The 15525-nt window shown below is 37.5% G+C and overlaps 1 protein-coding gene across 1 annotated transcript in view; it reads right to left on the reverse strand.

The window, feature by feature from the left end:
- Positions 1 to 14392, reverse strand: part of xirp2b (xin actin binding repeat containing 2b) — a 103611-nt gene extending 89219 nt beyond the window's left edge. The window contains exon 1 of the mRNA XM_060827755.1: positions 13756 to 14392. Coding sequence (XP_060683738.1) covers positions 13756 to 13965 — 210 coding nt within the window. The 5' untranslated portion in view covers positions 13966 to 14392. The remainder of the gene's footprint in view (positions 1 to 13755) is intronic.
- Between the last annotated feature and the right edge of the window lie 1133 nt (positions 14393 to 15525).

Raw genomic sequence — 15525 nt, forward strand, 5'->3', positions numbered from 1 at the left:
TTTAGAGTAGTTTGTATAAATGGAGCAGGTACTGAAATAGGGAGGGAATATGGACAACATTTCTGGTGTGCTGACATATACAGAGCATGGAGGATGGGAGATAGACTTATTTGGAAATGACAGATGAAGTGATGAATTTTCAGTAGTGAACTGCTTTAGGGATTACAGAGGTGAGTAATCAGGAGACAGAAGTAGCTCAGGTTCAAATACAGCATTGTGGTTGGAAAACAGTCTGGTTCAGCCTGAGACTATGGCATAATATTGAGAAGCGGGATAAAATTGGTGGCAAGATTTTGTAATGGGGTCTATAGGCAAGGGCTCCAGTAACTGGAGGTAGTTTTATATCATTGAAAATTGGATATCAGGCAGGCTGTTTCATAATGCTGAGAGTAAAATCAGGAGGAACACTGGTATACCACTGAATGTACTCCATATACATTTAGAAATCTTCACTTAATGTCATCAAGAAGAAGCAAATGGAGCAAACCAGAATAAATATTTCTGAGAGTCCAGAGCTAACAAATACAGAGGAGGGTAGAGAAATCACTGGTGAGCATTCTCCACCCATTCTACTAGTCACAGTAATCAACATATTACTTGTAAGGCCACAACATCTCCTTCTATTGAAAATGGGACTCCTGATAAAATTACTCATATTCAAGTGAGTGCACGGAACTCAATCAATCAGAACTATGCTACATAAACATTCGAGCTAATATCAAGTTCACACGGCCCTGATTTAAAGAAATGCTGTGTTAATATAAAATCAATTATAAATAAAAGTACACATTTACAATTAAATGAATGCTGCTTTTTAGAATACCTGTCCTATTTTGCTGTCAGTTGTTGTTCTGTTTTAAAGGACAACAAGCAAAGCAGTTTCCTTAAATTAGCTTGCAGTTTTTACCATTTGTTATTTAGACAGCATGTTAACAGCATTAAATTTGTGTTGCCATTCTTTGCACAAAGCCCAATAAGCTTTTCACCAAGAGAAGGTTTCTTAATCAATTGATGTAGAATTGATGCAAGACAAAAAACCTTTAACGAAAAGTGTCCTTTTTCAGCAATCCTCAACCTCTGAATCACTGAAAACAGTTATTACTATGGGAGTATAGTCTCTAATTTCTTGATTTATACCACGTTGAACATTAGTACTGGAGTGTGGTGTTTTATAAACAACTCCCACCAATGTTTGCTTCTCTTTGCAGTTTCTTAGTTCCACCCAAACTGATTTGACATCTTGATCCTTTGAATGAAGATCCTCTTTCACAATGTGCTGAATTCTCAACTAGGAGTGCTACTCAGACTCCCTTTTTTGCTATCCTTCCTAAATGTTATATCATTATTGACAATCACTAATGTGTAGGATTGTGCACCGAGGAAATTCCGTGTCAAAGGTCGTGGGTTCTCTGGGTCTTTGCATGACTGATGAGCCTGATCCAAGAGTACATCTCTGACCACTCATTTGATAGATATGTTCAGGAGGTGTAATTGGAGCTTGAAATCACTAGCATTCCTTTCTCAGGTTCTTTTCCTTACTTTCTCTTGCCAAAGAATTGTATAATTTCAAACAGGAGCTTGTTCCAAATCAGTTTCTTTTGGATGAGTATCTACTATGCATTGATATTTATCTTCAAATCAAATCATAGAATCCCTACCACGTGAAAAAAGGCCATTTGACTAACTGAGTCTGCATCGACCCTCTGAAAAGCATGCCACCCTGACTGATCGTCATAACCGTGCATTTCGTATTGCTAACTCACTTAGTGTGCATATCCCTGCACACTACAAACAATTTAGCGTGCCCAATTCACCTAATCAGCACATCTTTGCACATTTATGTTGCATCTCTTGAAGGAAGCCTTCAAGGAGTCTTTGAAATGTTTTCTTTGTCCTGCTCTCTTTCAGATCCCTTTCTGGAACTGAATGGAGAAGATTTGCTTTGGCAGTTGGAACTCAAGCATCCTAAGCACATGGCCAAATATCCTTGGATATTCCATTCCCAATTTCAGTTATCCTGTAGCCACATCTTGGGAATGGAGGTCAAACCATATCTACATACCTCAATTTGTGATCACCAGCCTTTTTGCAAATACTTGGATGCATTTAGATTGGCTTTACACTCAAGGTGTCCATTTAAAAACACTCAAGGTGTTCAGAGTTGGAGGCAAAGGCAACAACATCTGAACTTACAGTTGTCAGGCTGCTAGTCTTCAAAGTTCCAGGCTAGTGTTGAGAATGTTCAGTTGCAAACTGTTATCCTCTAAACTTTTGCTTCCATGATAAACAAAGTTTGTGTCTCAAGGATAGTTAATCAACTTTTCTGGCTAGTTATCAGGCGCATGTAATTGACCTTGTCATGGAGATAGGCTTTAAGAGGGAACGAGGTTCTAAGCTATCCCTGAAAACTCACTGACATAAGCAATCTGCCAGGACCTGGAGATAAGAAAGCAACAAGAGGTCAAATACTTTAGGGGTCATCATGCAGGAATTCAGATAGGAGTTCAGATTCTGATTAAAAAGATCAGATTTGTATGGATTTGGAATGAGACTGAAATAAATTCCTAGCTTGTACTAGAGAAGGAATCATCAAGAAAGCTTTCACTGTAAAATGCAATGAAATACATCCACTAGTATATGTTTAGCAGAAAACCTCTCCATACAATGCATGCCTCATTACCGATGTTTTCAAGTCTACTCTTCCATTAAGCTCATAAACACAGTGTAAAGTATATGCTTTTAAATTATCATGTATGATACTGTGTGGGTTAATGAATAATGACCCATTGTAATTTTCTAAGTGAAAATAAAATTTTTTTCTCTTATGTTGCCAGCTTTTTTTACTTTATTTTCTTGTGGGGTGTGGGTGATAGAAAGTTGCCAAGTAGGACTTGACTTATTCATCTGCTGACACTTTTACTTAAGTTTAACAAACACAGAAATGTTACTTTCTATATATCACCTGCTTAACTATTCAGTATCTCAAATGGTAAAATAGTGAGTTAGCATCCAAGAATGATTACAAGTTCAGTTACAACCTAAGCAAGTTGAAAATAAAGCTACAACCAGAATAGAAAATGAGTCAGCATGGTTGTACAACCAACTGCAGTTCCCTCTTGGTAGAAACAAAAGGTTTTGAAGTACGTATGTGCAAACAAAAATGGGAGAGGTCTACCAGCAATTATTTGCAAGTTAGCAATCATTAAAGTTAGGTGCTTTGTGTTCCAAAGGACATGGGTGTACATTTCATAACACAACTGCTGTGTGTGGAACATTTGAAGTGCGTTATCTGATATTTCCATTATATTATAAGCAATGCTTTCTTCCTTTCCTACAGAAACACTGATATATTTCCTCACTGTGTCGAACAAATGGATTTGCCTGTTTAAAAGCCTAACCAATAAAATTTCATTACATATATTGGTTGTCAAATATCATCTTACACTTGAAGACAGTGGTTAAACAAATCTAAAACAAAACCTGCCACTGAACATTTTGGGCAGATATATCGCTTTTTGATTAATTGTGTGCTGCAAAATACATCTATTGAGCTGATCTTAACCCTATCCACCTGCCGGAAGAGAAATGAAACCACCCAGATCATTTACTGGCTCTGGAGTCACCAGGAACTGACCTACTGTGACTTTCCACCACTCTTCAGAGCCAGCAGTAATGTGACGAGGCCTGGGCCAGAGAGGTTTATTTAACACAAGAATGTTAGGATCTGATAATGTTCTTACTAGGCAATTTTTCCTAGGCTGCCTGAGAGGTAATCGCAATCAGCCTCCTGGCATACCAATAGATTAAGACATTGAATTGAAGCCAGATGTGACCCAAGAGTAAATGCACTTTTTTAATAAACTTTAATTGTGGGGCCAGAGACCCAGTATTTAGCGGGTGGTCTGGCCCATACAAATTTACAGCTCAATGGGTGGAATGTTGGTTTATGTCATTTAAATGAGGCCCATGAGTTAAAATATCTCTTTTTTTTGTTGCAGTCAGTGAGTTTTGAATTGACAAAAAAACTCACTCATCAAAAACTGGTTTGAACTGAAAACCAAGCAAGCACTTGTATAAAATTTTATTATATTGCAATAATTGAATAGAATTTGTGCTTTTACTGATAAATTTCCTCCTCTTCATGGAGAGGTTGTATAAAATTAAAATTACTAATGCTGTTGCCCTTGGCATTGCTAATGCAATTCATATATGCTACCGTAGGAATTGGGTGATTAAGTGCAGGAAGTGGATTCTGATTTTCCTCCTGGGAGGCTGTGAGCTGAGATGCAATGTAAGTCACACACATTCACTCATTTTTTCCACAAGGTTCTGCTATTCAACAACAATAAAAGTCAGCACACATTGCTCATAAAACAGTAATGGTCCACACAAAGCCAAGAATAATAAACTTTAAAGACTGTGAAAATAGTTGGTCTCCGTCTTTCTCACAAAAAGGATTTTGCCAGCTATTTTCAAATGGTTTCATTTTACATTTCTCATAAGAGTCATGCATCACACTTACAAAAGTTAACTTCGTTTATCATCAATTTACATTGTGACAACCACAGTTGCAACGCTGAAATAAAATTCCAGCTTGAGCACTGATAGACTGAAAATTACACTTGGATGTTTGTCAACCTCAAATCATCCTCTGTAATATTAGCAAAATCATTTACTTCTGTCCATTGCATTTTCTTGAAGGTAAATGTAGGAGGAGGGAAATAACTTTTTATACAAGTGTATGCTGGGGGTGGGGGTGGTTAAAAGGAAATAAAACATGAAAAAAGTTTTTTAAATTGCATTACAATTACTTACTTCAATTTCAACGTTGAAGTGTATAAGAGTAATGCTGTAGAGCATTTTTTTAAATTTTAGCTGCCCATTGCCATCCCAACTCTCAAATGTTAGAAAGGTTGCTTATCAATTTTATTTTTATTATATATTCTGTCCTGGAAATCTAGCCTGGACATTGTATCTTGTAGTGTTTGATTTCTGCACTTATATTATTGCAATGCCAAGTTTTTATCCAAAATTTTTGCCTTCATAGAAATCACATTGTTGCAATACAAATTCTGATGAGAAGTGAGCATTTGATAAATAACACATGTTTTTAGATATCAGACTTTCATAAATTTACATGTGTTTCGCATTGTCTATTTTTCTACTGTAGCATGAAACTGTTGAAATAAATTGCATGTGGGGCATTGAGGCCAGAGAAAACTAAACAATGGTTGCTTGGCCTCCACTGCATTCCTGTATAAGAGCCATATGGTATGTGGATAAAACCTTATAATAAAGATCATTGTCCGTCTTTGTCTCTTCTGCCATGATTCCGCTAAATGTGGTGCCTATTTCAGGTAGGAGGAACCAACAGCCGACAGTGGAACCTATTCTATATATGCTGTGTGATCATTTGACAGCAAGTAAACTTGTAATATAAACTCATAAAAAAAGACAGAAAGAGAAAGCGTCATTTGACCTGTCAGGAATATTTAATCCATGAGCATGCATTATTTACTCTATGATGATTATAAAATACTTACTTAATTTTCTGAATGTTGGATTTTCAAAATTTCTCTCTGCTCTTCACAAACCTTCAAACAAAACTCATCAGCTGCTATATTTCTAACTTAGATTATTCAGCTTTCATCCTTGACATTTCTATGATTCCAGACATTTCAAAATCATCATTGAACATTTAATAATTTCTGTACTTAGTTGTTCTTATTGCTGACATTCCAAATTAGATATAAGTCGTTCTGTTATAATGTCTATTTCATCAACACAAATTGGCTGTAAAGCAATCGACAAATAGGGGAAGACCATTTCTCAATATAATCTTGTACAACGTGTGTTGGCAATAACGCGATTGCATTGCCATCACTCTAAATGCGATTCTTATTGCACGATTGTTACATAGGATGAGATCGCAAAAGAACGCCATCATCGCAATATAGAAGAACTGCCTGTACTTATTAAATATTAAAGTTAAATGTCAAAGTACCTCTGCGACTTCCTCATTCCATATTCCAGCAATTTTGAAATATTTATCTTTGCTTCAAAAAAGTTTCCTTGGTCTCTCTTTAACACTATCTCAGTATAATTTCCCAGCTGCATATTTAATTACTGATTACTGTTTGGCTCCCCTTTGAATGTGTGGCTCAAAGATTGGTGTGGCAAAAATCTGTTTCATTAATTAGGCACTGGCACAAGAACTGGGGGAAGAGGGACAACCTTCATTTGAACCTTGCTGGTACAAGTATCTTCATCTATCATATAGCTAGTGCTGAGAAGTTTTCAAACTATATAGTGGGGTGAATGCAGGGGGTTCATTTCATGGAAAATTTGGAAAATGAAAGAGAAAAGATAAGATGATAGTGGAGGATAATGATTTTGGTCATGATAACCAGAGGGTGACAGGAAGGGACAGAATGGACAAACATAATCTTTCACAAGCAAATAAGATCAAAACAGGCAAAAACAATAAAAAGTCAGAAATACATATTCTGTACTTAATAGCTTCTAGAAGTCACAAGAAAATGGTTGAATTGAAAATACAAATGGAAATACATGAATACGACATAATAGCCATTATGGAGATGTGGCAATAGAGGTTGATCCTAAATAGTCAGTGATAGTTGACAGCTTAAAGAATGGGAGGAAAGGAAATGGAGGTTAATCTGCTAATAAAGAATGAGATCGGTGCAATCGTAATAAATGACCTTAGTTCAGAAGATGAAGATTTTGGACTGATGTTTCCCAGCCCTTGAATGATGTGGGCAATGACAAGTCAGCTGAGAAAATGTGGCAAGGTAATTAAAAGGAGAATCTCTACTTCAAGAAAAAAGTGTTCACTTTTTCACCCGCAAAATGAGAATTTCACTATTCAGTGCTGAGAGGCCTATTTGCATTAATTTACATGCAGACAGTATGGGAAAGTATTTAATTGGGGGAGGGGTATTACAATGCTATTAAACAGGAACTGTGAAGTATAAATTGGGAACAGATATTCTCAGGGAAATGCATGACAGAAACATGGAGGCCATTTAGGGAGCACTTGCTGCGAATGCTGGATAGGTTTATCCCACTGAAGCAAGGAAGGAATGGAAGGGTGAAAGAACCATGAGTGACAAGGGATGTAGAAAATCTAGTCAAGAGGAAGAAGGAAGCTTACTTAAGGTTGAGGAGGCAAGAATCAGACAGGGCTCCAGAGGATTACAAATTAGCCTGGAAGGAACTGAGGAATGGACTTAGGAGAGCTAGAAGGGAGCATGAAAAAGTCTTGGCAGATAAGATTAAGAAAAATCCCAAGGCATTCTACACTTATGTGAGGAACCAGAGGATGGTCATTGTGAGGGTAGGGTCAATCAGGGATAGTGGAGGGAACTTGTGCCTGGAGTGCAGGACTTAGAGGAGGTCCTTAATGAATAATTTGCTTCAGTATTCACTCATGAGAGGGACTTTGTTGTTTGTAATAAAAACATGAAACAGGCTGAAATGCTTGATCAGGTTGATGTTAAGAAGGAGGATGTGCTGGAAATTTTGAAAAACATGAGGATAGATGAGTCCCCTGGGCCAGATGGGATACACCCAATGTTACTCAGGAAAGGGAGGGAAGTGATTGCTGTACCTTTGTCAATGAACTTTGCGTCCTCACTGTCCACTGGAGTATTACCAGTTGATTGAAAGGTGGTAAATGTTCAAGAAAGGGAATAGAGATAACCTTGGGAATTACGGACCAGTCAGTCTTATGTTGGTGGTATGCAAATTATTGGAGAGGATTCTGAGGGACCGGATTTAGGATTATTCTGGAAATGCATAGTTTGCTTAGAGATAGTCAGTGTGCCTTTGTGAAGGGCAGGTCTTGCCTCACCAGCCTTATTCATTGAGGATGTGACAAAACACATTGACGAAGGTACAGCAGTGGACATCCTGCATATCGATTTGATCATCCATTTGCTGACTTTCCCTATGGTAGGCTGATTCAGAAATTAAAGAGGCATGGGATATGGGAAATTTGGCTGTCTGAATACAGAATTGGCTGGTTATTGAAGACAGAAGATGGTGATAGATCAAAAGTATTCAGCCTGGAGCTCAGTGACAAGTGGTGTTCCACAAGGATCTGTTTGGGGACCTCCACTCTTTGTGATTTTTTAAAGATGATTTGGATGAGGAAGTAGGAGGATGGGTAAGTAAGTTCGCCGATGACACAAAGATTTGTGGAGTTGTGGATAATGTGGAGAGCTGTTGTATGATGCAATGGGACATTGACAGGAGGCACAGCTTGGCTGAGAAGTGGTAGATGGAGTTCAACCTGGGAAAGTGTGAAGTGATTCAGTTTGGAAGGTTGAATTTGAATGTAGATAACAGGACTAACGGCAGGATTCTTGGCAGTGTGCAGGAACAGAAGGATCTTGGGGTCCATCTCTATAGATGTCTCAAAGTTGCCAACCAAGTTGATAGGGTTGCTAAGAAGGCTTATGGTGTGTTGACTTTCATTAGGAGGGAGACTGAGTTTAAAAGGCCCACGTTTATGCTATAAATCCCTGGTTAGACCACACATGTTGACTCATTTTAGGAAGGATGTGGAAACTCTAGAAAGGGTGCATAGGAGATTTACCAGGTTGCTGCCTGGACTGGAGGGCATGTATTAAGAAGAAGGGTTGAGGAGCTAGGACTTTGCTAACTGGAGCAAAGAAAGATGAGAGGTGACTTAATAGAAAGGTACAAGATGATGAGAGGTAGAGATAAAGTGGATAGCCAGAGACCTTTTCCATGGCGGAAATGGCTATCATGATGGGGCATAATGTTAATGTGATTAGAGGATGGTTAGGGGAGATATCAGAGGTAGATACTTTACAGAGAGTGTTGGGTGCGTGGAATGCACTGCACGCAATGGTCGCAGAATTAGATACATTCAGGACATTTAAGCAACTCTTGAGTCGGCATATGAATGAGACTAAAATGAAATGTGTGTAAGTTAGGTTGATCTTAGAATAGAATAAAAGGTAGGCACAACATCGTGAACTGAAGGGCCTGTATTGTGCTATACTGTTCTATCTCATTTTCATCTAATCTTGTCTCATTTTCTACAATTTCCTATTCTGTCATCTGACAGACAGCAACTAGATGATGATATTTCATGATATAGAAGTCAGAGCAAGTATCCAGTGGCTCCCACTTGCCATTTATTCAACCTGTCTCACAGGATCTCTGCTCTGCCTTGTCTTGCCTTGTATTATTTGAATGTATGCCAGGCAGAGTCATGGATGTCAGTAATAATCAGTCAAGGAGGTAAACATACTATTGTTGGGTGCTGTACTTTCTTAATGTCACAATAACACCATGTTCCAGCAGCTCACAGAGGAGACATGTATTGGCTGTTCTTTAACCAAATGGCATGTCTTAAAATCAAATAAGAGTAGTTGTCGGTGCATTTGAGGAATGGTCATCAGTCAAGAGGTGTCACCACATTCTCTCAAGGTCAGTCCAGGGGTTTGGGCATATGTACACATTTGAAAGACTGTGTCAGGGTATTCATGTTACTACATTCAAGGGAACATGCCATGGTCAATGACCCCACTGTGCAACCAGTCAGGGGATTCATATGTCAGTTGGGGAACTATACAGGTATCAGTCAGGAGTCCAGTCATTAATCAGTTGGGACTGTTCTTCTAAGTCAGTCAGTGAGATGGGACATGGTCAGCACTGGGGTCTGTTCACTGAAAGTTAAAGCACATCATTTTCTGTATTAAGAAAGTTGGGCAAGTTTGTTGTGGGCGTTGGAGGCAGTATAATGGCATGCAGAGAGGACAATACTTGTGAAGGGTGGTAACTTAAATTATAAGTTTGGGAGAAGGACTGTGGTGCAGAGATAATTGTCCATACCTCTGAGCCAGGAGCCTTGTGTTCAAGTCTTTCCTGTTCAAGAGGTATGTAGTAATATCTCTGAACAGATTAGAAAATATCTATAAGATTAAGAGACAATTGTGCAGTCTAGGACATGGATTACCATGGATGGGAGTGGGGTGGGGGAGAACATGGACAGTCACCATCATCCTGGCTTTGGCTAAGTTTAAACAGTGCAACATGATGATTGACAAGGCTAAGCTATAGTCTAGATTAGAGTGTTGCTAGAAAAGCACAGCAGGTCAGGCAGCATCCGTGGAGCAGGAAAATTGATGTTTCGGGCAAAAGCCCTTTATCAGGAAAGCCCTTCCTGATCTAGACTCTGGTTTCCAGCATCTGCAGTCCTTGTTTTCACCAAGGCCATTCTATAGGCCCAGAACTCAGGGGGTAATGCTAGGAGATTATGAGTTAAATAAAATAATTCATGGGGAAGATCATACACAAAATGGCGATGGAGAGGGCCAGGCAAATGGAACACAAAGGTTGGGAGGATTGTCTTAATTGACAGTATGAACCATGCAGAATTACTTATGTTGCCTTTCATCCATGGAATGGCAAAGTAAGTGCTTTTTGTTGGTCGGGGAGTGGGGGGGGGAGCTGTTTTCTTGATAAGGAGAGGCTGAGCAGTTTGGGCCTTTACTAATTAGAGTTCAGTAGAATAAGTGATGGTCTTATTCAAATATATCTGAGGGGGTTTCACAGAATAGATGTTGAGAGTATGTTTGTCCTCATAGGGAAATCCAAAACTCGAGGTTTTCCACTTAAGACAGACACAAGGAGAATACTTTTCATCAGAGAGCTGTCAGTGTTTGGAATTCTCTTCTCCAGAGACCAATAGAGGTCATTGAATATATTCAAGATTGAAGGGAACAGATTTTTGATTAACAGTGGAATAAATGGTTATGGGGAATAAGCAGGAAAGTGGTGTTATGACTACAATTAAATGTTCTGTTCAGCTTTCATATATTTCGGCCCCTTGTTCAAGCACCTGAAATTATTTTGTTAAAACATTGCTAAGCAAATGCAAACTTGTGACACAAAAGAGTTAATCAAATCTGAATTAACAATTTCCACGGGGAATCTATGCTACATTGTATGAGAGCAAAGTCTTCCATCTTATTTGTTAATTTTATGCTCAAACTTTACAAAATAAAAGTACATCATTCATTCATTCCAATATTTTGAAACTAGAGATCATGACCCTATGTTTTTCGAGTGGAACCATGTTCAACTTATGAATGTCTTTTTATAAGCTAGGTATGACCTTCAGAACTACCACTCTTTTTTTAATTCCCTTTTAAATAAACCATTAAAGGCAGTGTCTGAGTGGCAATAATAAGGCTTTAAGAGATGTGACATTAACATAGCACAGTGCCCAACAACAGCATGTTCACTTCCTTGACTGATCAATACTGACATCCATGTATGTTGTTCTGTTGTTTTTACAAACAGAGGTTGAGATGGAGGTATAGATGATAAAGATAATAATGTTTCAAGATAATAAAGTACATTGCTTGTGAGGTTGTGGATGCTTTTTTCAAAGTTGGAACAACAGAAGCAGCCTGAATGGATAAGTCAAATTCCCACAGAACTAGGATTTTATAGTTTAGCTGTTGAGATTGTGAAAGCTCTTACATCTCTCGCTCTCTCTCTCTCTCTCTCTCTGTTTGCTACAGGCAAAAGCTTGAATGCTTTTCCTGCTGCTAGAGTTCATGTGAGACAACTTATGTTACTGTATTTGTCTTTGCCAAGGGTGTGCTTATGGGGTGTTACCATACTAGAACAGTTAGTGAGTAGCTTATTATTTTGTTAAGTATTTTGATAGAGTTACAGTTCAGCCAATCCTTTTCTTTTATTTTGTCTGCATTTTAACAATAGTGTATGAATAAAGTACATTTTATTTCAAGCCCAATAGTTCGACAAATCAAATGGTATTTGGAATGCAACACCTGGTACTTGTCTTAAAAGTAAGAAAAAGTGGAGTTTACGCTGTCTTTTTGACATGTTTTGATGGGGTTTGGTATTGGTGCATATCACTAAGAACACATTTTTCAAGAACATATGAACTTGAGTAAGCCATTCAAGCTCCTCCAGCCTGTTCTGCCATTCAGTGAGATCAAGGCTGAACTGTGGCCCAACTTCATATACCTGCTTTTTGGCCCATATCTCTTAATACTTTGCTTAACAAAAATTTATCACCACAGATTTAAATTAACAAGTGATCTAACATCAACTGTCTTTTGTGGAAGAGAGTTTCAAACATCTTTGTGTGTAGAGGAGTTTCCTAACACCTCTTCTGAATGGTATGACACTAATTTTCAGATTATAGCCCCTATTCTAGAATCCCCAACCAGTGGAAATGGTTTACCTTTATCTAACCTGTCTTTTCTTTTATTATTTTGAAGACTTTGATCAGATCACCCCTTAGCCTTCTCAATTTTAGAGAAAACAGACATAACTTGTAGAATCTCTCTTCATAATCCCTGAAGTCCAGTCAACCTCCAAGGTTAACGTATCCTTCCTAAGGTATGGTGCCCAGATCTGCTCACAGTACTCCAAGTGAAGTCTAACTTGGTTTTGTATAACTGCAGTATAATTTCTGCATCCTTGTAATCTAGTCCTCTGGATAAAGGCCAGTAGTTCATATTCCAAATAAGACCTACTGTTGAGTTATAAAAAAACCGAAATTGTTTCAACTTTTATCAAATTAACTACAAAATATCACAATAAACTTTATTCAATTACGTCACATATTGGGATCTCAGGTATGTATACTCAAAATTGCACATTCATTTTACTGATCTCTATGTAACATGATTGGAATTGCACCACAACCTTCTTTATTACTTTTATTCCCTTCGCTTTTTTTCTGCATTTTTTTTGTGCAAGTTTTAACTCAGGCTAAGTACAGACATGTGAGCACTGGCAGCTTTCCTGTAATTGGGCTGCGGACATTTTTCACATGTAAGCCTACACAAAATGTGTTAGTTATCAGAAGGCATATTCCAACTGATTTTACCTGGTTTTCATATTTGAGGAATGTTTCCAACAAAATGCAATGGTCATGATTGGCAACTTTGCTTGTTCCCCACCACCATCCCCAAATTGTTCAAAGCCTACACAGGATTGAACCTGGAATCTCTTGTGATTCAGTAACATGTCAGACATCTCATTTTTCCATCTACAGCATCTACACAGCATACATGTGCAGTTTTGTGCTTGTTGCTGCAAGTTAAATCATGTCAAATGCCATTACCACCTGTCAGTAATGCCTGTTTTGTACAGGCTTGATATTTGGATGAAGCTAGTGTTTCTGGTGTATGCTGGTTGTTAATGTTTTCTGACTATCTCTTTCCATAAATTTGTTAATCTGGTGATTCATAGTGACAATAAAAGTTTTTGAAATATTTACATTTACAATTATTAGCTAATTTTGCATAAATTATTGACAATTGATATTTCATTCAGTTGAAATGCCGTGAAATTTGCTGCTACAAACTGCAAGATTAGGCTATTTCGGACATAGTTGCAATTTAAAGATAATTGTTTAATTCAAAGCCATAAGTATAAATAATGTTTAATTTTCTGGATATGCCAATCCAAATGAGTTGAATTATTTTAAAGCAACAAATAGACATAGGAAAATATCAATAAATTGGATGTAATTGCGCAAAAGCATCAGATGGCAATCATTCATAAGGATGTTTTAAAAATCAGTTTTAAAGATTCTAATTGCCTGAAATAATTTATATTATTGCCTTCATGTTTAAAATAAACTGAGGCAAAATGACAAATATTCTCTGTAAGTTTCCGTAATTAAATGGTACAGTACAAAGAATATGTTACCTTTTTGCTCTTTGGTGTGTCTGACCTCTCAAACAGCATTTTCAGGTCATCGAGGGGAATGGCAAATCTCTCAATCCTTCGAGCAGCTTGTAGATCTTCCTTAACAACTTCACTTTGGGTTGATTCTATTTCTTGTGTGGATTTTGGTGAAATTGAGATGTTCTTTCTCTGTGTTTCCTCCAGCATTCTGGTTTCTGACTGAATTTCCATATTTTGTAGAAATTATACTCTCAGCAAGTAAGCTATAGTGTCTGAACACAGGATGTCTTCGGTTAAGTTACCAGTGAAATTCCAGCTCTGGTACTTATATTACAGTTGCTGATATCCTTGAAATGGCAGACTGGTGACTAAACTGCTGTTGAGGGCTGCTATAAAAGCTCTTGAGTATTGTCTGAAAGCTTGGTATCAAACGAAGTGTCCAGCAGGAACTTCAAATTACTGGAAACAGACTGAGGTAAAAACTCATAGGATTTTCGAAAGACATTCCTTGAGGGCGATGCAATTAAATCACAAGACTCCCACTTCTTCTTTGAAAGGTTCAGTGAACCCTCCTTTGGAATTCTGCCAAGTTGGTTTCCTGCAAGTCAGAAAATGTCAAAATTGAAACATATGGAAGAGAATCGAAGCATCATAAGGAAAGTATGTGTTTACGAAATAACTCTCATTTGTGGCTAAACCTCAGCTGTGCAAAAGCATGAATTTGTTTAAACTGAACAGCCCTTTTCATGTGAAAATACAAGCTCAAAAACATTTTCCAGATTTTGCTTCAAGCAGCAAGAATACAGCTGACCTTCAACCAACACTGCCGAATTTGCAGTGAAAATTCCCAGCTAACAGGAAACCAGATCAGGAAGAGAGTGAATTCCCAGCACTTCCTTGAATGGAATAATGCCACGTAACAATTTTACTTAGAAACTCATTTTTTGTTACGTAAATGCTCAGAAGAAAATGAACACCCTGCCATCAGCTTTCTAAAGATAACACTTAATAAGTAACCCACAAGCTCCTTTGCCAATTTGGCACCTTTTTTCTTGACGTGTCTCAAAAAACTGCAACTTTTTAGAAATTACTATAAAAGCAGGGCTTTACTGTCTTGAATATCACATTACAGAGAAAAGTCTGAAACTGTATACACTGTGCCATAATGCATTTAATGTAATACGTGTAACCTGAATAATAGTGATTGGAGGTGGTATGCCCTTTCACCTGGAACTTTATAAACCTATAAAAATAGCAAAAGGTACAATCTGATTACAAACATTTGGGGCGGTCATTCTGACAAATAACCAACTGCATGTGAGCAGAAATTAATAACTTACTATTGTTATTCAATTCAATGTCATTCAGTGAATGTTTTCCACACACGACTGCTCCCCATTGTGTCAACTCCATAAATGACCTTATGCGGGCAAGAGTTGCAGTAGCATTTGTTTTGCATTAAAATATAACTTCAGATTACTATCTGCATTATTTTTAAACATGTACTTTACTATATATTTTAAATATTCAGTTGTGGAGTTAAATGCCTGATTTAAAATATATTATTGAGTAATAAAATCATCACTCTTTTCAACAAAATGCAATATAAAACTCTGCCTCAATTCACTGAAGCAAAATAGTTCTTCATACATAATCCTAAGATTAAAGACATTACATCAGAAAATTATTTAATTTTTCAAATGAATTAGATCTGCACTAAAATAAATGTAAATCCGTTATGAAGTTACAGTTAAACAATTCTTCTACCCTTTCTCTTACCATAGATTTTCT

This window comes from Hemiscyllium ocellatum, chromosome 7, assembly GCF_020745735.1.
Source record: "Hemiscyllium ocellatum isolate sHemOce1 chromosome 7, sHemOce1.pat.X.cur, whole genome shotgun sequence".
Taxonomy (NCBI): Eukaryota; Metazoa; Chordata; class Chondrichthyes; order Orectolobiformes; family Hemiscylliidae; genus Hemiscyllium; species Hemiscyllium ocellatum.